General features: G+C 39.9%; 1 protein-coding gene across 3 annotated transcripts in view; it reads left to right on the plus strand.

Annotated features, from left to right (window-relative positions):
* LOC137657753 (protein-serine O-palmitoleoyltransferase porcupine-like) overlaps positions 1-26127 on the plus strand; it is a 211150-nt gene that overhangs the window by 147462 nt on the left and 37561 nt on the right. For all 3 annotated transcript variants that reach the window (XM_068392227.1, XM_068392224.1, XM_068392225.1), the window contains exon 7: positions 15688-15884. In XM_068392227.1, the coding sequence (XP_068248328.1) occupies positions 15688-15884 (197 nt within the window). The remainder of the gene's footprint in view (positions 1-15687; positions 15885-26127) is intronic.

Below are 26127 nucleotides of genomic sequence, written 5' to 3' on the forward strand. Positions count from 1 at the left end.
TTTTTGATATCCCAAAGTATATCTATGAAATTAACGTAGACGCAAGACAATCCCCTTAAGCTGTTTACTGTACTGGGGAGGCCACTGCTGTGGTTGGGCACCAGGGCAGGGGGGGGGGGGTGCCCAGCTAACATTCTGGTGAGCATCTATTCTGATGAATCTGGAACTAAAACCAGACACCTTTAACCAGGTTTGTATTATTATTATTATTATTATTATTATTATTATTATTATTATTATTAGCTAAGCCACAACCCTAGCTGGAAAACCAGGATGCAATAAGCCTACGGGATCCTACAGGGAAAAGTAGCCTAGTGAGGAAAGGAAATAAGGAAATAAACTAAAAGAGAAGTAATGAACAATCAGAATAAAATATTTTAAGAACAGTTACAACATTAAAACTGAGCTTTCATATACAGTATAAACTATAAAAAGAGACTTTTGTCAGCCTGTTGAACATAAAAGCATTTGCTGCAATTTTGAACTTTTGAAGTTACATCAATTCAACCACCAGATCAGGAAGATAATTCCACATCTTCGTCACAGCTGGAATAAAACTTCCACAAAAGATACAATTACTTTGAAAATTTATTATATTATATGTGTGTTACTGTAATTTGTTTATGAATTACTGCTTGGTATATTCAATAAATATACTGAAGGTTATTTTATTGTGTTATCATATTGTTACAAGATCTGCTGTATGGAGACATTGAGCGAAATCCAGAACCAGTTCGTCCTAGATTTTGTCAATGTCGTCTACTGTATTGCAATATTCATGGTCATCATGCAAATATTCAAGACCTTACAGTTGCGTCCAGACAGTATGATATTCTTTTGTGCTCAGAAACTTTGGCTTATAATATGAGGCACTCATCTGAACTCCTTATAACCGGTTTTAAGAAGCCAATAATATTGAAACGTGATGCCATCCCTAGGATCAGGGGAACGGCGGTGTATATTAGGACTGAGTACCCTGCTTCTCATAAGTCCTGCTATGAATGTGGATGTCATGAGATTCAGATAATAAAAGTTTGTGGTAGACATAACAACTTCTATTTGTGTTCGATCTACTAGAATCCAGACATGGATGATTCTATCTTTGATTGTCTTCTTACCATTATGGCTAAGATACAAGATGATAGATAGAAAGGCCTCTTTTGTCTTTATTAGTGATTTCAATGCTCACCATATAGAGTGGTTAAGTTCCGTTTCTCTTACCGATTGCCATGGCTTAAGAGCTTTGGACTTTGCCTCTAAATCAGGTTGTGAGCAAATCATGAGTGAAGCTACTCACAGGTCTGGTAACTGCTTGAACCTACACTGACTCCCCTGGCGGTATAAAAAGTAAGGTTGGTTCTCCATTTTGGGACTTCTAATCATGCCTTGATTTCATTAATAGTGAAGACTGAGCAGCCTGTCCCTGATGTATCATACTTATGTAAGATTTATATGAAATCTCAAGCAGACTGGAATGGGATTTTGCAAGATCTTTTACGCTTGAATTGGTCATAATTGTATAGTAGTCTTGATCCTGTTGTCTCTGAATAAGAATCTAATCAACGTAATTGATAGGCGTATCCCTTCATGTGTGCTAAGGTACCGAGTGAAGGACAAACTATGGTTCAATGATGATTGTAGACGTGCTTATTTGGAGAAGCAGGAGGCCTATCATCTTAGGAAGGATAACAGATCAGATTTGACCAGGAATAACTATACTCAGCTTAGAGCTTTTGCTCAAAGAGTTTATGCTTCAACTGAAAAGGAGTGCAATCTAACCATGAAAAAAAAAAAAACCTTTCTGGTACAACCCAGGAACATGAGTGGTGGACTAACCTTAAATCTGCACTCTTTGGTGTAGATGCAACAGTTCCCCCTGTACTTAGACCAGATGGCTCAGTCACTCACTGTCCAAAGGAAAAGGCAACCCTTTTGGCTGATGTGTTTGACAGTAAGCATAGTAATGAGAAACTCGAACTTCCTCATTCCTGTTTTCCTGATGCTAAACCAACTAGTTTAGCTTTTCGATCTTGTGCAATTAAAGGTCTGTTGATGGACCTTGCTGCTAATGGAGGTGTAGACCCAAATGGTATTTTTTCTTTGTTTTTATAAAGACTGTAGATTTCTTAGCTCCAAAGTTATCTGTTATTTTCAGATTTCTTCCAAAGTTATCCGTTATTTTGTGAAAGTCAGCAAGAAGAGGAGCTTTTAGCACTTGTTGGAGAATTGGTACTGTTACCATACTATGTGATGAATGTGTTTGTGGTAGTTCAAGTTCAACTAATTACCACCTAATTTCCATAACTCCCATATTATCTAAAAATTTTTAATGTCTTTTGGCAAAATGTTTTAATAGGTTTGCTGAAGGTAATCATCTGTTCCCTAGTTTGCAATTTGGTTTTTGTAAAGGCCTTGAAGCATTTGATGCCCTTCTTAAAATCTCCAATGCTATACAGACAGCCCTTGATTGTTGTCTGAAAGTTTGTATGATTGGCCTTGATTAAGTGCTGCCTTTGACCGTGTTAATCATTCTCGACAGCAAATTTACTTTTGAGAAACACATTAGGCCTGTGTCTTCTTCAATTGCACAAAAAATTAGCTTATTGAGCAAGTCTTTTAAGATTTTCGGCGATCAATCTATTCTGAAGAAGTGTTTAATTTCTTTCATTCTACCTTGTTTCGACTATTGTTCCCCTGTCTGGTCTTCAGCTCCTGATTCTCATCTTAATTTGTTGGACAGGAACTTACGGTCTAATAAATTTCTTATTCCTGATCTAGATATTAATCTCTGGCACCGTTGTTCAGTTAGTTCATTTATCATGTTGCATAAGATTTTTAATTATTTTGGCCATCCTTTACATTAAGATCTACCTGGACAGTTCCATCCCATTTGAAACACTAGGCATGCAGTTAATTCTAATAGTCAGGCCTTTTCTATCATGATGCTCAATAACACACAGTATTCTAGATGTTTTATTCCAGCTGTAACCAAGTTGTGGAATGATCTTCCTAATCTGGTAGTTGAATCAGAAGAACTTCAAAAGTTCAAACTTGCAGCAAATGTTTTATGTTGAATAGGCTGACATAAGTCTTTTTATAGTCTATAAATGAATTATGTGTTTTAATGTTAATATTTTTTAAAATATTGTATTTTAACTTTCATTACTTCTTATATTGTTTATATATTTTCTTATTTTCTTTCCTTACTGGGTTAATTTTCCATGTTGGAGCCTTTGGGCTTATAGCATCTTTCTCTTCCAACTAGGGTTATAGCTTGGCTAGTATTAATAATAATGATAATAATTATAATAGAAACAAAAGAAAAGACGCGTCAATATGCACTGCTGCAAAGTATTCATATTACTCGATTCAATCAGCTGGCTTGAAGGGTAGAGTCAAGTCAAGGTACTGCTTGGTATATTCAATAAGTACTGTATACTGAAGGTTATTTTATTATGCTATTACTCGATACAAACAAACGGCCGTATGCCATACTGTAGTGTTTACATTTTACTCAGTGATGGAATCAGCTGAACTGAAGGGTTTCTGTAAATATTATACATATGTTATTGTAGAGTAATTTGTTTTTAAGTTACTATTTGGTATATTCAGTAAATGTATGTATGATATTTTGGGTATAAAATGATTTATTTAAAACCAGTAATAAATCATTATTTTGGTCATATCACAATATGGCAATGATGATTGCCATATATTGCCAATGAAACATCTAATTTGCATTACCGGTATATAGCATTGAATGGCCTTTGATGCCCCAGTGCTTGGCATAAGGCCTAAATTTTATATTCAATTCAATTCTGCTTGTTTCATATTTGTTTGTCTTGCTTTTACACAATATTGGCACCTTACTATTTTCATAATTTACTCTGTATAAATCTATATGCTGTGTGTGTGATGGGTTTACTAAAATCCCTCTCTTTCCTTCGATTGTGCCCCACCTCACAACACTCCAACAGAGTATGGGAGTCAGCCATATGAGCATCAAGGGAGATTCATAGAAATTAGAAACTTCATTATAAAATTTCTTTTTACTATGCTCATCTGATGTGCATATACTGTACATGACCTCTCTCTTTCTCAATGACTCACAGTATCAAGAGGAAGGAATGTCGACTTTGGTATTATTATTATCATTTCCTGCTAAGCAACAACCTTATTTGGAAAAGCAGGATGCTATAAGCTCAAGGGCCCCAACAGGGAAAATAGTCAAGTAAGGAAAGGAAACAAGGAAAAATAAAATATTTTGAGAACAGTAAAATTAAGATAAACATTTTCTATATAAACTATAAAAACAAAGAGGAAGAGAAATAAGATAGAATAGTGTGCCTGAGTGTACCCTCAAACAAGAGAACTCTAACCCAAGACAGTGGAAGAGCATGGTACAGAGGCTACGGCACTACCCAGGACTAGAGAAGAATGGTTTGATTTTGGAGTGTCGTTCTCCTAGAAGAGCTGTTTACCATAGCTAAAGAGTCTCTTCTACCCTTACCAAGATGAAAGTATCCACTGAACAAATATAGTGCAATAGTTACTGAAACACCTTGAATGAAGAAGAAATGTTTTGTAATCTCAGTGTTGTGAAGTGTATGAGGACAGAGGAGAATCTGTAAAGAATAGGCCAAACTATTCGGAGTATGTGTAGGCAAAGGGAAAGTGAACCGTAACCAGAGAGAAGGATCCAATGTAGTACTGTCTGGCCAGTCAAAGGACCCCATAACTCTCTAGTGGTAGTATCTCAACGGGTGGCTGGTGGCTGAAAACTATATTCTTTAATATTACAATCTTGGCTTTCCATCACATACTGATAACAGGTTTTATTCATTTGTTAGGGGGTTGTATTGGTTGACGTGAAAGAAAAGGGGAAAATTTTTAGATTTTAAAAAATTTTACGGGTAAATGTCAATTAAACCTGGCTTCTGTAGATGAAGCAATATGAACCTCAGGTGAGTACTTTATAAAAATAAATTTTACCATTGAAATTCTAATTTTGTGAAATTGATAAGGAAACCTAGATCCTAAAGAACCTGTAAGACTTGATTTTTGTACCCGAGGCATAAAGCAGCGAGTAGTCTAAATAGAAGATGACCTGCATTCCTTGCATTTAGAGGGGTTTGATCACTAACTTTGCTAGTTTTGTGAACACACTTAGTGCAAAGTTAGGGCCAAAAGGCATCCCTTTGAACCTTTATAAACCCCTATCGAGCCATAACCCTAGGTAAGGTTGAAAGTGGCAATAGGTATGCACCAATAAGCAGCTTTTAGATCTATAGTATAGATCCAAGATTTTCACTGTAGTAATTGGTGATGGACATGCATGATAGTCTTCATATTGTATGCATTGCATCTGATGTGTCGGTTGAGCCGAGGCAGGTCAAGGATCACTTTCTCTCGTTTGAGACTTTCTTCGTTACACTGAATGGTTTTTCCTGAAATTTTAAAAAGCTTCCTTTTTGTCAGATATCTTTTTTCATCATTTTGCTTACAAAGGAGTCGAGTTCCGTGGTTCTTGTCTGATAAAAATGGTGTCATGGCAGTTTTGAAATCAATGAACAACCCAGACCTTTTGAGACCATACTCTGGTTCCCACCGACAAAAACTCTAACTTTCTTGAAAATGTTGGAGATGACCCCCAACTAAAAGATTTTCATTGATGAGGTTCTTTGCCTCTACTAGATTGATCAGCTCATCTGCTTCCCCTGGTGTGCCTCCAGTTACCTCTTTTGCTCTGAAAAAATATAAAAAAACCAGGGGTTCGGGACTCCACCTGAGCGAGGGGGCTTTGACTTTGCTACCTTTGCTCTTTGTGAAGAAACTTACAGTACATGTAGGACAAGGCTTTGGATGATTTAATGGAGCTGGTCTCTTTGCTGGTTGTTTCTGAGACTGTTGTTGGCTCTTACTATAGGCCAAAGCATTATGAAAGAAGGACCTCTTCTTTTTTAGGAAGGTCCAAAAACCTTTACTCCATTTCCCTGGTAATGAAGTGGTTATTGCCTGTGTTAGCTTTGGCTTTATGTACTAAAGCCCGGGGGGGAATAAGGATTTACATAGAGGGTCACTATATAAAAACTCTACCTCAAACTTCTCCAGATCGCAAGCAGCTAGCATATGCCATCTCCCCTAAATTTAGTCTTAACAAAGTCATTTAAATCCCTATAAGTAGGCTTCCAAAGTAACTTTGCTATTGCGAAGGTGGTCAACTGAGATCCCCCTGCAGCTCCCACTTCCAAAGAGGACATGACAGAGGCTATTTTAGATAAGGTATGTTGGGTACTAAGTTCTACTGCCCAAAGATGGACCTACTCGAGTGAGCATTTTATTTCTGTAGGGTTGCAACTCATGAGCTCTGCTTGGAATTTTTGGAATTTCAGATTATTGCATTTTTGGCTAGGAGAACGTTTATACTGTATTTTATTATTCAAATAGTGTTTTAGTGCAAACAATTTGTTTTATAGCTAAAACATCCTTTTCTTTTACAGTACTGTAATGTGTTTATGCAAGGGCATCCAGTCCCTTATGCAACCCTTTTCTGACCAGGGTACCTATTTATATACTTTTTCTTCGAGAATTTAAGGGATAGGTATCTTGTAAACTTTAAGAGCACAATTTTCTTTGATTAACTCAGAGAAAATGTAATTTCTTTTTCGTTTAATGGAGTCATTAATAAACATTTGCTGCGTTTCTCTAAATCATATTCATCATTTGTTCTCACACAAGTACAAACAATTCGCTCTTTACTATGAATATAGTGTTCCTGTGTAGCTAGAAACTAGCCATGAACTTTTTACGCAAGGTAAAACACTGAATGGTAGTTATCAGGGTGTAGACCAGTCACCCCGCCCGCGCACTTACCGAGTCCGTATACTGATCCACTTTTGCTTTTGGCTAGGTGGAATCTAGATGGTTGATCTCTCTCCATTGTTAATGATAAAACTGGTTGTAAACAAAAGTATTCTTAGGCGAACAGGTCGATAGGGGATGGAAGAATAAGCCTAAATGGATTTGTCTCCCTTGTGGTTTTCCCCGACTGCGAATAATTCCCAACTTATTTTTCCGGCACCTTATTACCTTCCCACGGTCTCTGCTTGTTCTGTCTTCATCAGAGGACAAATGAGCAAGAGTATCAATCATTGACCCCTAGATAACCATCGGTATCAGATGGCATAGCTGCTTCCCCTAGTGAAGCGATTACGCCCTTGACCGCAGGGAAGTCTCCGGAGGCGTCATTTCTTGTCTTCCTTGGGGTTTTCGAGTCACCCTGCTAAGGAATGGCTCTTTCAGCTGCTGATTCATGGGACACAACTGAAGCATACTCCTGCCTCCTCAGGCCTTGGCCTCCCCCCCAAACCTCTAGAGGGGTTTTCTCTCTGACAAGTTTCGTGGCTCTTGCTGATTTGTTCTCCGTAACTTCTTGGCAGTAAGGAATTGCTGGAAGGCTCTCTCCAGAGTGCCTGTCGGGCCTGTGATCTCTTCTGACTGAGCGGTCTGGCTTACGCACCCAGCATAACCTAACCTAATCTAACAATAGTATCTTGTAGTGTCTACAACCTCACCATCCTTGTGATCTAAGGATGAAGCATTTGGGGGAGTGTATAGGTCTACCTGCCGAGTCATCAGCAGCCATTTCCTGGCTTTCCCTGATCTTAGCTTGGGTGGAGATGGAGCTTTAGCACCAATTGTATGTATATACAGTCAGTCTCTAGGATATTGGGCTGCTAGTGCATTGTCACTGTCCCTTGCCTCTTTTATTCATGAATAACCTTTAAACTGTTAGGGAACTACATTCCTCACAGTGGTTATTCAAATCACACTTTTGTCTGTGGCATATAATTAAGAGAGTAAATATAATTATTGCCCAACAATAAATCTCTCGAACAACCCTTATAGAAATTCATAGGAAAGCCAAAAGAAGAGTTCCCCTATAATAATTAATAACAAGTTTGTAAAGAACTCCCTAAATCATAAAATTACGATCTGGAGAGCGATTACTTTGGACACAGCAATGAGAGAACTAAAAGAAAAGTAGATATGGCTTACCCACTCACAAGTATTACCATACACTGCCATATAATCTAGGTACTCTTTTAAGGGGAAAGGGCTTTTACAAGCCAAGAAAATGGGAAATATTTTGGTTGTAAGGTAGTTGCTGACATTTAACCAGCTTCGGGAAATAAAGTTGTATGGCTTTAACACATCAAACATAAAATGTTATGAAAGCCACTAAAGGATTACAGTAATTGAAAATTTGATTTCCTACGTGGATACAAACTTCTGAGTCATTTAATGGGATTACTTCTGGTTTTGTTTCCTACAGCCAGACAAAAAAAAGAATCGGTAGATTGCGTTATGCAATGCTGCTGGGCAGCCAATGCGCATGACGGGTTATGCTTGTCTCCTGCGTCTATCTACTACTGTACACGTCTGGCCGTGCTGGCAGTCAATCATACCTGCCTTCACTCCTACGATCAGACAATTGCATCGCCCGCTCATCACCCTAATTTTTGCATGTGTTTGTTTCTTTGTTTCATGGACATCATTTGTCACTTGTGTGTGAATTATTTGTAATTTAGTGTGTATGCCTTTCAACTATGTTGACCTCGATGCGTTTCTGTACAGGGCATAATGGTCGCCTTTGTGGAACCTTTATGAGCCAGATAGTCGTGGATCCTCACCCGGTATGTCTGGCGTGTAGAGGAAAGAGATGTTCGGTAGAATCTCCATGTGACTATTGGCTGTGTTTCCCCCCCCCCTCCAGATTTGGCAATACCTTCATGTTCCAAGCAGGCCTCTCCTCCCAAGCATCCTAAAGCTGGGAAGTCAGGTGTAAGTTCCTGTCATGCTTGGAATTTTGTCCAAGAATACTGTCTGGCCAAACATTCATATTCTTAAATCTGGACGTGCTGATGGATCGATGTGGGGCAACCAAGATCGGTAGGAGATGTCACGTAGTAACGGCTACTGCCTATTTCCTGGTGGAAGCACCTTATCTCCATGGAGACAGGTGACTCGAAACCTCTTCCTTGGAAGCAGGGTGAGGAGAGTTGAGCACGAACCATGTCACATGCCCTCGTCGCCGCTGGGCTCCCATTACGCCCAAACGACACTCCAATTACTTTCAATATTACATGCATTTTTTGCTTAATACCTATGGTGTGATATACCCTAAGTAACGTGTGCCCCTCCCTCTTGTTTGACTAGGATTGAAATTAATGTTGTAACAGTCAATTAATAAGTCAGAGTTGAGAAAAATTTATCTTTTATTGATGGAAGAAGATGATTAGCAGTAAATTGCTCTGTGTATATATTGTGTGTCCTGATAAACTCTAAAACTATTCAATTGTTATTTACAAGTCAGAAGTTACGAGCACCTAAGTAATTTGATGATCAAAAACGAGTAGTTCCTAGATCAAGTAATCATGTGATTGAAGAAACTCATTTCAAGAAAGTCCATGCTCATTTATGTCAAATAGCCTTGAGACCAATAACCAATAAACTGTTCTGTTCAAGATGTAACAGTCATCTACTTACCTCGCTTCTAATTATTGAAAACTGTTTATTCTAAAGAACTTTGTGCTTGGCAGACATATGGAGTCCCACCGGAGATTTATAAACTCTCGACCAAGAACCAATGATAGAACCTCTCCCTACACAGATAAGAATCTTGTGTCTTATCCTAGAGACAAAACCCTTAATCATCCAGATAGACCCCGTTCTTACAATCGTTCTGTCGATCATGATTACCAGGATAAGTGATTGTGAGAACGCTATTCTTTTACAGGAATTCTTTACAGGTACAGGAAGTGCATTCTGGGTGTGGGAAATCCCCCCCCCCCCTTTCCAAGAATCACCAGATGTAGAAGAACGATTTGGTAGATGACGTAGACGTGGTCCTCGGCGTAGACATTCAAAAGGATAAAGTACTGAGAACTCTCTCTCTCGCCTTGTAGAAAGAGTTCCGAGAGAGACATTAACTCCTCTGTCTCTCAATCTAGACAAAGAAACGACTGCTCTTGCAATGGGTGTGACTTAGTCTCCTCCCACTCCTTCTCTGCCTCCTCTTCCTGTTATCACTCATGGGAAAGGAAGGATAAAGAGCTCTATTAAAACAGAAAATCATCAACAGGACATTATAACTATTGCTGATTCTCCTGAGAATAACGTGATGCGTGCAACTATAAGCTCTGCTTATGTACCCCCACTTGAGGCCCCAGTATTAAGTTTGGGGGTTTCTCATTTTATTACAATCATGAGCCTAATCCATCACTTAGGAGGTTTGATTAGCCTCTTTTAGTACAGACTGCTGATAGACGATGTGGCATTGATGATATCTGCCCGCTCTCTCAGAATCCCAGACTTAGATTTGATCTGACCCTTTCCAACCAAACGAAAGACACTTAAATTTTTGAACTCCCAAGTCTCTGCTGTGGAAAATTATTAAAAGCGAGTAGGTAATCAAAACTTCTGCCCTTACCTCTGCCACACCAGAGACATTTTTACATTAACTATGGTGCTTTTCAGAGCCCTCTCCCCAATGATCCAGATGCAGCCAACTTGGTGCCTTCAATTTCGGCTGAAAGACTGCAGGATTTACCAGCCATGATCGCAGGTCCCGAACTGGCAAATATGGAGGTAGCAGCCATGGCATCCATTCTGACATGTTCATGGATAGACCAATGGTTTGGGACACTCTTTTGATTTGCTGTTTCAAGGAATTTTAGGAAGAAGACCATACAGGACCAGTTCAAGGAACTCTCCAGATATGGCGCTAAGGCCATAGAGTTTCTCCTCCACCAGAATATTTTCCTATGGGGAAACTGTTCTGGGGAGGCATGACAGTGTCTTAGCAAGATGCTCTAGACAGCTGGCCCCTAGAGATGCCATAGTCCTAAGGAACTCAGACCTCAACAACTCTTCTCTCTTTCTATCCTCAGACGTGACAAAAGCAATCGAGAAATTAGAAAGACTGGGGCAGAGCCTAGTAGTCAGCAGAGCAATGGTACCATGGTTGCCCACCCCTCAGAATCAAAATAAGAACTCGTCCTTTAGGCAACCCCCCCCCCCCTCAACAGAGACGCTTCCTCCCTCCCACGGACGGACAACAGCGTGGGAAGCAAAATCTTAGGCCTAACTTTCGTCGGTGAGGTCATCCCTCCGGCCGAAGAGGACATGGTGGCAGAAGTTTGTGCTAGGGAGGGCTTGTTCCCCAGCTTACCACTAGTGGGGGAATGCCTGCAAAGGTGTCAGGACTTAGGGGCCGACCCTTAGACAGTAGAAGTCCTCCGTTCAGGGTATTAGATTCCCTTCACAAACCCTCCACCTCCTCTGACTTGGAATTGGATCCTGCTATAATATATTAAAGGATCGTCAAAAGACCTACTCCTGAAAGAGGAAGGCGCCAAGCTAATAAGCAAGGATGCAGTAGAAGTCTTTGACAACTCTCCAGGCTTCCTCAGCAATGTATTCCTGGTAGAGAAGCTGATGGGAGGTTGGAGACCCATCACAGACCTCTCCCTCTTGAACCTCTTCATTTTGCAGATACCTTCCACCGTTCTCCAGGCCATTAGGAGGGCTGACTACCCACTGACCATAGACCTGAAAGATGCTTACTCTCAGGTCCCCATCCATCCTGCCTCGAGGAAGTACCTAAGGTTTCCCTTTTGAAACAAACTGTTCCAATTCAAGGTGCTGTGCTTCGGCATGTCTACAGCCCCTCAAGTTTTCACCAAAGTCTTTGTCCTTGTCTCAGCCTGGGCTCATGCCTTGGGCATCAGACTCTTGAGATACTTAGACAACTGGCTTCTCTTGGCAGAATCTTAAGCTCTCCTACTGAAGCACAAAAACCTATTGCTGGATCTGTGTCTGGAGTTAGGGATTCAGCTGAACCTCCAAAAGTTCAGCTTCGTCCCCAACTAATCCATCAGATATCTGACCATGGATATAGACTTGATGCAAGCCAAGGCCTTCCCTGCTGCAGACAGAGTGGTGAGGTTCAGGAATTTGGCAGCAATTTTCCTGAAAGGGGAACCCTGTCTGCTCAGATGTGGTAGAAGTTATAAGGTCTCCTCTCTGTGTTAGAGAAACTTGTCCCCCTGGGGAGATTGCAGTGGTCTCTGAAGGGCCAGTGGTCTCAAGCATCAGACCATACTGCAACCCTGCTATGAGTACCTCAAGAAGTGATATTTGATCTCCTGAGGTGGCTAGAGGAGGAAAACCTGTTAGCAGGAACACCCCTCCAGGATTTTCCCTCACAGTTCATGCTGTTCATAGATGCGTCTCGCCAGGGATAGGACGCCCAAATAGGAAAGGAACAGATCTCAGACCTATGCTCAGAAAAAGAAAAGAGCTTCCACATAAACTTCCTGGAAACGAAAGCGGCACAACTAGCATTACTCCACTTTACAAAGACTGGCAGGTAGTTCCCTGTTATTGATGAGCAACAACTCTACAGTAGTGACCTACATCTTCAAACAAGGAGGCTTAGCCTCTCTCCTGCCATGCAATCTAATAGTAAGAGATCTTTAAGTGAACTCACTCAGTCCCAGGTGATCCCCGAGAAGAGAAATGACATTGCAGACCAGCTGAGGTGTCAAGGAACGACAGTTGGTTCAGAATGGTCTTTGCTTCCTCTAGTGGTGAAGAGACTTGTGACTTTGTGGGGTTCCCAGTCTGTGTACATGTTTGCCATCCACCTGAATCACAAACTCCCAGTGTATTGCTCTCCAGTCCCAGACCAAGCTGCAGTGATAGAAGATGCATTTCAACACCCGTGGGACAGTATTGACTTTTACGCCTTTCCACCGTTCTGTCTGATTCGTCAGACCCTGAACAAAATCAGAACATCCAAGGGAGTAGAGCAATGCTGTTGTCCTCAAGGTGGCCAGCAGTGGAGTGGTATTCAGACCTGCTGGAACTACTCACAGAAATACCAAAAGAACTTCCAGAATTGCAAACCTGCTATGCCAATTTCATATGAAAAAATTCCCTGACGCAGTACACTGCCAGTCCCTTCACAGTTGTAGACTATCCAGCGTCTCCTCTGAAAGAAATACTTTTCAAGACCAACTGCGAAGTTGCTTTATGGATACCTCCAAAAGTCTTCTGCAGCAGTTTACCGGCAAAGTAGAAAATATTCTGTGATTGGTATCCTAGAGGGAATATTTCTCCACTCAAGGCCACTATTCCCATGATTGCTGACTTTTAAGTGTTCCTAAGGAGCAAGAGGGCCCTTTATGTCACTGCAGTAAAGGCTACTGCTCGGCCTTGAGCCAAGTATTCAAGCTGAAAGGTCTGGACCTCTCAGATTCCTGGGAAATCTCAGCTTTGATAAGTTTCGAGCAGTCTTGTCCTCCATGAGGACTAAAACCCCCCTCCTGGGATATGACTAAGGTCTTATGATATTTAAAGAAAGTCCCATATGAACCTATGCATAAACCCTTAAACAGAGACCTCACCCTGAAGACAGTCTTCCTCCTTGTCTTAGCTTCAGCTAACAGAGTGAGTGAACTGCATGGTATATCTCACCTTGTGTCACATTCCAGAGGGTGGAGAGAACTATCCTTGTCTTTTGTTCTTGAATTTATGGCCAAAACCCAAAACCCAGTTGATAATGATATCAGATTTGACTTTCATGATCTTGTATCTCAAAGAGGTAACTGATGACCCGAATGACATGTTACTGTCCCGTAATAGCAGTACATAAATGTCTAAAAAGAATGCAGAATCTCAGGTCCAGAATTTCCAATTGGTTTGCGAGCACTGGCCATTCCAAAAACGTTTTCAGAAATACCATCTTTCTATGGTTGAGAGAAATGATCTTGAGAGCCTATAAGTCCTCAGGGGAAGCATTTCCAAGGGACCCCCCATCAAGCACGTGATATATGTGGGCTTGCTGCAACCCTAGCGATCCGTAAAAACCACTCGGTATCTCAAGTTCTAAAAGCAGGAGTCTGAAAGAGACAAACCACTTTTAAGAACCCCTACCTTAAAGATTGCTCACACAGGTCCTCGGATACGTTTTCTAAAGGACCTATTGTTGCTGCATAGGATATAGTCTAATTTAAGCTCTCATGGGACAAGTAACTGCTATCCCAGGAATCAGTTACTCTGCATTATCATCATCATCACAACAACCAAAGCTACAACCCCAGTTGGAAAAGCAGGATGCTATAAACCCAAGGGCTCTAACAGGGAAAAATAACCCAGTGAGGAAAGGAAACAAAAAAAATAAACTACAAGAGAAGCAGTGAACAATCAAAATGAAATATTTTCAAAACAGCAACATTAATTGGATCTTTCATATATAAACTATAAAAACTTAAAAAATATAAGAGGAAGAGAAACAAGATAGAATAGCATGACTGAGTGTATCCTCAAGCAAGAGAGCTCAAATCTAAGACAGTGGAAGACCATTATACAGAGGAACTATTTAAGACTATAGGACAATGGTTTGATTTATTAGTGTCCTCCTAGAAGAGCTGCTTACCACAGCTAAAGAGTCTCATCCACCCTTACCAAGAGGAAAGTAACCACTGAACAATTACATTGCAGTAGTTAACCCCTAGAGCAAAGAAGAATTGTTTGGTAATCTCAGTGTTGTCAGGTGTATGAGGACAGAAGATAAGTGTAAAGAATAGGCCAGACTATTCAGTGTACAGTATGTGTAGGCAAAGAAAAAATGAGCCATAACCAGAGAGAGGGATCCAATGTAATACTGTCTGGCCAGTCAAAGGATCCAAAGTGGTGTTTATAGGCATCAAGGCAAATAGCGATTTTGACAGAACTTGAAGCCCTTACTTAAAATCTCCCCAATTCAGGTAAGAATGCCATGTGTTTGTTGACTGATAAATAATGATATATTGCATATATTAATATTACAAGTCACCTGATGTTCATATCACTTCACCCTGGCAAAGCATTTCGGATTGGAACAGAAGGCTTTGCCTCGTACAAGCCAGCTGCAATGTTCAAAAATTCTCTTTGATCTTTGGTATTACTATAGTAATTGTACTTTGGGGTAAAGGGTAGACCTACAGCACGGAGACTTCTTCTCACCTAAGAAAGACTCCATTAAATGACTCAAAAGTTTGTATCCGCATAGGAATAAACTACAAATTTTATATTTGTAATTTTATTAACTAAACGAACCTGAGTCATTTACCAAAGGTTTTGCTTCAGCCACCCCTCACATTAGCTAGAAGATTGTTGTGACTAGACATTTGAGACAAGCGTAACCTGTCATGAGCACTGGCTGCTCAGCAGCATAGCATGACACAATCTATCAATTTTTTTTTTTGTCTGACAATAAGAAGCAAACCCAAAAGGCACCCCACTAAATGGCTTAGGTTTGTATAGTTAGGAAAAATACAAATTATATAAAATTTCTAGTTTTTATTATCATAATTGGTAAAGACAAACTTCTATTACATATATGGAGTAATTATTTGTTACTTTATGTAATATATACTGTACAGTGTTAATTTATTACAATGGCCTTTAGAATAACTAAAATGGAATCCCATGAATAGCTGGAGTAAATTAAACTAGAGGATAAAAAAATGGTAAAACAGTTTTGACCACTATATTGTGAACATTTTACTCTGTTGTGTGAAATAAATATATGATATTATTAGGGAAAGACAATGAAACCTCATAAAGATAATTTTTCAGGTGGGTGATGGCTTATAGAAAAGCACTGTCATTTCGGTCAAGTCACTACTTTGTATCATACTTCAGTGAGGCATCAGCTTTACTTGCAGGGTTAGAAGTAGAGGCAGTGGCAAAACCAACATTTATTGAAATACCTCGTTCTCTTGTTGAAGTTGTTATATACTGGAATATGCCAATGCATCACTGGCTAAAAACATGTAAGTACTGTATGACTGTTCCTTAAATGTAAATTACAGTAATTATAATATTTTAACATTTCAATTGCTAGAGATATTTGTGGAAATTGATTACTATATTTACCAGTGTAGAAGATGGACTTTTCCAAAAAAAATATATGAAAACTTTCTCACATCCATTTCATTGATAGATGGTTCTGTTCATAGAATTCCTTTTTCGTATATACAGTAAGATTCATGTTAATAAATATTTCATACCTTTGGTTGTTAAGGCATCATCATCATCTCCTACCTCTATTGACGCAAAAGGCCTCGGTTAGATTTTGCCAGTCGTCTTTAACTTGAGCTTTTAATTCAATACTTCTCCATTCATCATCTCCTACTTTGCGCTTCATAGTCCTCAGCCATGTAGGCCTGGGGCTTCCAACTCTTCTAATGCCTTGTGGAGCCCAACTGAATGTTTGGTGAACTAATCTCTTTTGAGGAGTGTGAAGAGCATGCCCATACCATCTCCATCTACCCCTCATCATGATCTCATCCACATATGGCACTCAAGTAATCTCTCGTATAGTTTCATTTCTAATCCTGTCCTGCCATTTAACTCCCAATATTCTTCTGAGGGCTTTGTTCTCAAATCTACTAAATCTATTGGAAATTGTTTCATTGTTACCATCACAACCAAAGCTACAACCATAGAGTAACATCGATCTTACTAAACTGATATATAGTCTAATTTTTATATATAATTTCAAGCGATTTGATTTCCAGATTTTACCCAACCTAGCCATTGTCTGATTTGCATTTGTCAATCTTTCACTAACCTCTAATTCTAAAGATCCTATATGGGAGATCATAGTTCCGAATTACTTGAATGATTTTACCTCATTAATCCTTTCGCCTTCCAATGATATTTCATCTATCATTGCATACTCCGTTCTCATCAACTTTGTCTTTCTTCTATTTATCTTCAGCCCAACCTCGTGTGATATTTCATGCATTCTTGTAAGCAAGCATTGCAAATCCTGTGGTGTTCTGCTAATAAGGACAGCATCATCAGTATACTCTAGGTCTGCTAAATTCCTATCACCAATCCAGTCCAATCCTTCTCCACCATCTCTGACTACTGTATTCTATGCAATACAAAATCCATGAGAAGGATAAACAATGTAGGTGACAACACATTCCCTTGGAATACTCTGCTGTTCACTGGAAATTAATTTGATAAGACTCCATTATTATTATTATTATTATTATTGTTATTATTATTATTATTATTATTATTAATAAAATTGGGGGAAGTGCCTTGGTATATGTATTATTATTATTATTATTATTATTATTATTATTATTATCATCATCATCATCATCATCATCATCATCATCAATTGCTGAGCTACAACCCTAGTTGGGAAAGCAGGATGCTATAAGCCAAGGGGCTCCAACAGGGAAAATAGCCCAGTGAGGAAAGGAAACAAGGAAAATTAGATATTTCAAGAACAGTACAGTAACAGCATTAAGATAAATACCTCCTATATAAACTATAAAAACTTTAAGAAAACAAGAGGAAGAGAAATAAGATAGAATAGTGTGCCCAAGTGTACCCTCAATCAAGAGAACTCCAACCTAAGACAGTGGAAGGCCATGGTTCTGTAGCTATGGCACTACCCAAGACTAGAGAACAATAGTTTGATTTTGGAGTCTCCTTCTCTTAGAAGAGCTGCTTACCATAGCTAAAGAGTCTCTTCTACCCTTACCAAGAGGAAAGTAGCCACTGAACAATTACAGTGTAGTAGTTAACCCCTTGGGTGAAGAAGAATTGTTTGGTAATCTTAGTGTTGTCAGGTGTGTGAGGACAGAGGAGAATATTTAAAGAATAGGCCAGACTATTTGATGTGTTTGTGTAAGCAAATGAAAAATGAACTGTAACCAGAGAGAAGGAACCAATGTACTAATGTCTGGCCAGTCAAAGAACCCCATAACTGTCTCGCGGTAGTATCTCAACATTAGCTTTGCACTTGCTATACTCATGAACAGACTTGATCAAATTTACTTATTTAAGAGGAATTCCATAATAACGCCGGACTCTCCACAGTATCATCTCGGCAGTTATTCCATCGTATCCCTGGGCTTTCCATCTTTTAAGTTTTTTAAGATAGCTTTGACTTCAAACACACTGAATTTATTCATGGGCACATCAAGGTCTTCATCAGCTTCAGGTATACTGATATCAATCAAATTATTCCCTTCATTCTCCTATTCATAACCTCACTAATGTTCCATCAAATGTTGTCTATCCTCATCTTCTGTTGCTATAAGAGAGTCATCTCTCTTTTTGATGGGTATATGCTTTTTCTTTGCCTCGGTCGAGATTTCAATAATAATTCTATGAAAAATTATTACACCATAGCCAGTTCCTGTATTCATAGCACAGTCAGCCTTATCTGCTTTATTGTCTATTTATTCTCTCCAGTCATTCCTGGCTTTTCTTTTGGCCTCACTTTCAATACTGGAATACTAAGCATGCTCTACCTTGTAATTTTCAGTACTTCCTAGAAAACTGTCAACAATAAATTTCATTTGATATCCAAGGCTTTCTCCTTGTAACTGCATGTCTCAAGACTTCACTACCAACTGACTGATATATGTTCTTAATATTACACTATATTTTTCATTAATTGTCTGTTCTTCATCTCTAAAAGTCTCTAAGACTGCAAATCGATTCTTACATTCAATTGCAAATGTTTCTCTGTGCTCTTCTTCTAAAAGCTTAGTTGTATCAAACCTAGGTATTCTATCTATCTTTCCGTTGGGTGCTTTCAGTTTTAATTTCAGAGTGGCAATGAGAAGCTGGTGATCACTACCAATATCTGCACCTCTATAGCTTCTTACATTTCTCAGAGTCCTCCTTCTCTATTATTGGCAATATGATATATCTGATTTTTGTAATTGCCACATAGTGAAGTCCATATATACGTACTTATGGATGTTCTTGTGTTGAAAAGAGTACCTCCAATGACAAGATTGTTTGCTGAACAGAAACTTACGAAAAGTGCTCCATTTTCATTTCCAACTTCGCCAAGACCCTTGACACCCATCACATTCTCTATCCCTTGATTATTCCTTTTAACTTTAGCATTGAAGTCAGCAATCACAATTTTCATATATCTCTCAGGGATGTCATCTATTACCCTCTGCAATTCTTCATAGTATTCATCTTTCCTTTCTTCAGGGAAATCATTTGTTGGGGCATAGCAAACTGTAATACTCCTGTTGCACTACTATTACAGCTCTTCATTTGGTTAAGGGTATCGGCGGGGGAGGGTTAATTTTGAGTGGCGGTGTTGAAACTTGCACAGTTATTATCTCTAATTATAAGGAAGATTCACATAAAATTTCAGGTCAATTGAATGAAAACTTTTATTTTTACGAATATTTTTCTCTTAAAAAATAACGTTTTTTTCATGTTTTTTAAATTGGATCTCCTTTCTTGTTTATCACTCAATTTAAAAAAAAAGATAACAGCAGAAAGTTCAATTCCTACCAAGTAAAATAATATGATAGAAAATCTAATACTGTATATTATTTATGCTATTTTTAAACAATTTTTAGATATGCAATAAAGAAAAAACCATAAAATTATGTATTTCAATGTTCGTAGAAAAAAATTAAGAGAGAAAAGAAGAAAGATAGCCCTGGTAATGAGTTTTCTCACAATCTCTAATTAAATTGCTTTTTAGATTATAAAAATCCATTCATAAATAACAGAGTTATTTAAGTTTGAAAGTAGAAAAATGTATGTTTTGAGAAAAACGGTTCTAAAGTTTTGCTTAACTTTTTTTGCTTTTAAAACCATATAGTGTCTCTTGGAAAACCCCTATAGGGCACCTGGTACCCTCTCTTTTATAAGAGATATTATCCCCTCTAAAAAAAAAGAACACTTTTAACTTAAACAAAATAGTTAAAATCATATTTTATGTGTGGGGGGGAGGGTATCATAGAGCGCCACTCTACTCTTTGTTGCCAGGGTTTTTGGGGAACAATGAGCTCCACCTTCATATCCTCCTTTAGTTGTTCTTTGTTTCTTTGCCGTTCTTGAATACATTGCAGACATTCTTTTCCTGGTCTTCTCCTTATATATTTTTTATACCTTTGGTAAGTGTTGTTTGCCATAGGTCTAGCACCTAAGGAAATTCAAGTGTTATTCAAGGCTACTAAGCCTCCCACATTTATCATATTTTGATACATAAAAGAAGCTGTTGTTTCACCAATAGTATCTGTTTTCACACTTTCATTTTCTTTCTCGTTTGTATGTTTGAAAACAGACGGTTCTTCACACAGACACTCTAGTTTCAAGTCAACATCAAAACTGTTTTTATCAACTTCGAGTGTTATGTTGCTTTCACACTGCCCACAATATGTCGAACTAAAAGTGTCTTTCAAAACTTTCAAGGGTAATAAAACTATTTCCCCATCACTGCTTTCCCTTAGGAGCTTTTCTTTATCAGTTACAAAACCACTCAATAAAGATATTCGTAGTTTGGCTCCCGATAACACACCATCATCTGTTGCATCATGAACAGAAGTTACATTTCGAAAATGTTCCTTCTCTTCTTCGTCCTTCTCCTCCTCATCATCATCAGATAACTTCAAAATAAAATCATCAGTTCCATCATCATCACCTTGATATATTTGAGCAAGGGAATAATAGAATTCACTGGAAGCAGCTTCGCTATAGGAAAGACTCGCGAGGTCATTCTCACACGTGCTGAGCACATGGTGTTTGTTTATGTTTTTGTTTTCGTTATAAGCCCTAATATTGCAAGAGCTTGCATCACTTCGCTTACTAAACTTCCTTAAAGGCATTTTGATAGTATATATAAATCACAATTGATGTTCAATAATTCGAAAAAGTGATGCAACTGTTTGAAAATACAAGAGAGCACAACCACAGACTATAGGCCTAGGCAACTAGCTTTGTTGTTGCCATAAACATAGGGAGATGCCGACTCTATCGGAAAAACATATCGTATGACGAACGAAAAAAAATTATGATAAAAAGAAATAAATACTTCGAGGAAGAACGAAAAAAGAAAATTCTAAGGTTACGCCTACCCAGCCCTTTAATCCTTTACCAGGTAGGTCCTTTAAATTGCCCTTTAAACCGTTTAAAAGGCTTCATATCGATTTCATCTTGCGCGAGGCAACGGAGGGAACCCCCTCTTATTGAAATATGACAGTAACTAATTTTCGCAAATTTCAGCCAATATCGCCAAAATTACACCAGGCCGATACCCTTAATGCCTATTCTGCTCATCATTCCTACTCCTTCTCTTCCAATTCCATCTGATCTTCCTGAGTAGATATATATATATATATATATATATATATATATATATATATATATATATATATATATATATATATATATTTTTAAATATTTAACTTAGCCGGTGAATATATAATAGCTGCAACTCTGCGGCTCGACAGAAAACACACTAAAAAAAACTCGCGAGCGATCGCTATGAAGGTTGCGGGTGTGCCCACCAGCGCCAACTGTCGGCCAGATACCACTCTTGTATGTAAACAAAACCTTCAATTTCTTCTCTGTCGACGTTGACGACAAGACGTATCAATACTCGCTGTAGAACCTGGAGTTTTCTCAACATATTTGGTGAAGTACTTCATTTTGGTTTGAGCTTTCGCAGTGCAGGTGTTTTATCTTCATCTTAAATCTTGAACTCGTTTTTGGATAGATTTAATTTTTGATGACAAAGAGAGTATGGACTTTCTTTGACTTTTAAATGGCCGACCCTTCCCTTAGACGGAAGTGTGTTTAGGCTTTTAGCAATTATCTTATTACGTTATAAATTAATTATAGATTTTCCTCTATATATTTTATATCTCACCGCCTTTATTAGGCATCTTCGATTAACTTTCCATTTATAATAAACATCAAAATAAATTTTAATGATTTGTTTATATGCGACCTTTCCTGAGAGTAGGCGGTCCTTACTTGGAAACCGAAGTTAAACAACGTTGAGCCCTTTCAATCGTAAATAGCTTTTAAAGAGCTAATGATTTAAAACTTTTTAAATGAATATTTTTTAATAGATATTTTATGAAAGATTTTCTTTGAATAGTCTTCGTACTGTTTCAAAGATGAACTAACGTTTAGTTTATTTATGCTACGCAGTTTGCGCTCTATCGTTACGATAGAGAGAGAGAGTATCACGGTTTCACTTTGCAGAAAGAGTAAATCGATTCTGACGTTTTGTTCATTCTTCTTTCAAAGCTTAAATGTTTTAAATTCTATTTTAAAGGAGCTTTTTAATTGAAAAACCTTTCAGTTTTTTCCTTTGGTCAAATAACATGTTTTTTTGACGAAACGTAAGTGGGCTCTTCTCTTAGGTGCGAAATCAAGAGAGAGAGAGAGAGAGAGAGATAGAGACGGAGGGAGAGAGAGGAGTGAAAACGTTCCGTTCAAGCGGGTAACGTTTTTCTCGAGTTACTCTCGTCCCTAGTCTCTGTACGGGGAGAAAGGATAAAACGTTTTTAGTTTTTTATTCTCGTCCCCAGGCAATGTACGGTGAGAGATTGAAAACGTAGTTTTGAATGAACTTTTGTTTAGTCTCTTCCCCAGCCACTGAATTTTTTATCTTAAAATATGTTTACTGTTTTTTGCTGGTATTAATGTGCTTGCATTATACGACTGATTTCGCAATTACAACCTTTTGATGAGGGTAGAATTGCGTGCTTCAGGTAGAAATCAGTTTTATTCATACCTGATGTGAATTGTTAAAAGATTCGATTTCAGTGAAATAAGTGCAAAACAGAAAATCGTAGTGATAAAGTGATATTGCACAAAGTGTTATCAGTGTTGCGACCGAGGGTTCGTCTGTTCGTGCCTGTCGTTCGCCTAGTCCGGGACCTCTTGCAAGCTCCCAAGCCCAGGGGAGAAGTAATGTCGTACGAATTATGGGTTCGAGAGGCCTTGATCAGCGAACAGACGTTCCCTCTATGGTATCGGGTGTATCTTACCAAGATCACCCCTACCATAAGGCGAGAGAGACGATTTTCTCCTCGTCATCCGAAGGCTTTTCGCATAAGAAACCGTGAAACAAGGTTTCGAGGCCCTTTAAGCGAAAGTCAGTCCTTTCAGGACAGGTCCAGCATCCTGGTTGTAGCCATTAGGACAGCTCTGACCCTATGCAGTCATCGGAAGACTGCTCGCCGCCTAACAAAAGCGTAACACAGACTCCGAGAGTCTTTTTGTAGGCAAGGTTTTGCGGTCACAGACGTTACCCTCGTCTCTTACCGCAACCATTCCCGTTGATCCTAAATGGGTTGTACGGCAAGACATGCAGAATAAGCTTGCCTCCCTTATGGAAGACTATTCTGCCGATAAGTCCGTTGAGCCTAGCCGTTTATCTCATCGAGATCCTGGCTTTCAGCCACCCTAACGTTCCTTTGTGCGTCCTGTTGACGTTGACGTAGCTAAGACACGTCAGTCAGGTTGTTTAGAACCCCACTCGATGCGGTCTCGTGTGGATTTTCAGCCACATTTGGACGTTAGGCCACTTGCTGATGCTCCTGTTGACGTTCAGGACGTTCGCTAACAATCGGAGTTGACTTGTTTTGATGCTGAGCGTCAACCTCCGCATTCTAGAGTTGTTTTGACTGCTCAGTCTAGGCGGTCAAAGCAGTCTCGAGTGGACGCTGTGCGTCCTCACGCACCTGTTGTTGTTGACAGTTCACAGACTGTCAAGCAATTACATGACGTTGCGTCCTGGTCTCTCGCACCTGTTGTTGTTGACAGTTCACAGACTGTCAAGCAGTTACATGACGTTGCGTCCTGGTCCGCTACTAATGCACCAGTGCGTGTGGACTCTGCTTGTAAAGCATTGCCACCACGGTAGGTCTCTCCCTTGCTTGAGACTCAGCTATTATCGGACAAGGTTCCTTCAGATGAGGAAGTTGCTGTTCCCCCTCCTACTGATATTCCCTTGAGGACTCTGTCAGACGGAGAGGAGCCTAAAGCTGCTTAGCCCTCTATGGACTTTAGATAAATCATGCTGATTTTTAAGGATCTTTGTCCGAATCTTTTTGTAACTGCTGCTCCTTGTTCGCCTAAACGTCAGGGCTTACACTAGGCCTAGCTACTTCGAAGCCGTTGTTTTATAAGCTAGTGCTCTCTCGCTCTCCTAGAGAGCTTTACGTTTGCTAGGCGACTGGTTTATCACCAGGAGGAGTTTGGGGGATACAGCCTTTGCTTTCCCTTCTTTTAAACTGGCTTATAGAGCGAGAGTCTGATATGACATGAGAGAAGTTCTCGGCTTGGGAGTTCCTGCCTCTGCCCAGATAGACTTCTCAAACCTCATAGACTCTCCCTGGCGCCTGGCCATGAGACGCTCCAAGATTTTACAGGTCAACTTCACAGCTGTTTTCGAGCCTTTGAAGTTTTGCTGTACAATTATGTCATGCATAAACAAGGCTTTCAGGGATGGCTCCAATGATCTGACAGCCACGTTCTCTGCAGGAACAAGTCCCTCAGAGATGGCTCCATGATTTGGCAGCCATGTTCACTGCAGGAGTACGTAAGAGGCAAGTGCGCTCAATGTGTTCATTGTCAAGACAAACTTCACGATGAAGTCTACCAGGCTGTCTTGACAGCATTTATGGAAGGCGACTGGATGGTCTCTCTCGACCTTCAGGAGGCATACTTCCACATTCCTATACACCCGGATTCCCAACCATTTCTGAGGTTTGTTTACAGGAATGTGGGGTACCAGTTTCGAGCCCTGTGCTTTGGCCTCAGTCCTGCGCCTCTCGTGTTTACGAGGCTCATGAGGAATGTGGCAAAATCCCTCCATCTTTCGGGGATCCAAGCCTCCATGTACTTGGACGACTGGCTTCTCAGAGCATCGTCCAGCCTTCGCTGTCTGCAGGATCTACATTGGACGTTGAGTCTGGCCAGGGAGTTGGGACTTGTGGTCAACCTAAAAGTCCCAACTGATCCCATCCCAGATTATTCTATTTTTGGGGATGGAGATTCACAGTCAAGCCCTGCTCGAAGTCCAACTAATGCTGAAAAGAAAACGTTTATTCAGTCAGGAGTTGGAACAGTCTCGTAGGGACTCTCTCATCCCTGGAACAGTTTGTCTCACTAGGGAGACTACCCCTTCTGCCTCTCCGGTTCCATCTAGCCTCTCACTGGAACTAGGACAAGACATTAGAGACGGTATCATTCCCAGTCTCCGAGCCAATAAAGGCATGCCTGAAATGGTGGGACAGCAATATCAGTCTGAGAGAGGGACTATCCCTAGCAGTCAAGAACCCAAACCACGTGTTGTCCTCAGACGCGTCGGGTTTGGGTTGGGGTGCGACCCTGGACGGTCGGGAATGCTCGGGTCTGTGGACCTCAAGTCAAAAGAGCATGCACATCAACGGCAAGGAGCTATTAGCAGTCCACTTGGCCTTGATGATATTAGAAAGCGTCTTCGAAACTAAGTGGTAGAGGTCAACTCAGACAACACCACAACTTTGGCGTACATCTCCAAGCAAGGAGGCACACGCTGCTCGAGATCGCAAGGGACCTTCTCTTATGGTCTAGAATTCGAGGCATCTCCCTGTTGACGAGATTCATCCAGGGGGACTTGAACGTCTTGGCAGACTGTCTCAGTCGGAGGGGTCAGGTGATACCCACGGAATGGACCCTCCACAAGGACGTGGGCAAGAGTCTTTGGGCTTCTTGGGGTCAACCAACCATAGACCTCTTTGCCTCCTCGTTGACCAAAAGGTTACCAATCTTTTGCTCTCCAGTCCTAGATACAGAAGCAATCTACATAGACGCGTTTCTACTGGATTGGTCTTTTATGGACTTATATGCATTCCCACCATTCAAGATAGTCAACAAGGTACTGCAGAAGTTCGCCTCTCACGGAGGGACAAGGTTGACGTTGGTTGCTACCCTCTGGCCCGCGAGAGAGTGGTTCACCAAGGTACTTCAATGGCTGGTAGACTTTCCAAGAAGTCTTCCTCTAAGGGTAGATCTGTTACGTCAGCCCCACGTAAAGAATGTCCATCAAAGCCTCCCCGCTCTTCGTCTGACTTCCTTCACACTATCGAAAGACTCTCAAGAGCTAGAGGTTTTTCGAAGGAGGCAGTCAGTGCGATTGCAAGAGCTAGGAGAGCTTCTACCATTAGAGTATACAAGTCGAAGTGGGAAGTCTTTCGATACTGGTGCAAGTCAGCATCTGTGTCCTCG

Source organism: Palaemon carinicauda, chromosome 18 (assembly GCF_036898095.1).
Source record: "Palaemon carinicauda isolate YSFRI2023 chromosome 18, ASM3689809v2, whole genome shotgun sequence".
Taxonomy (NCBI): domain Eukaryota; kingdom Metazoa; phylum Arthropoda; class Malacostraca; order Decapoda; family Palaemonidae; genus Palaemon; species Palaemon carinicauda.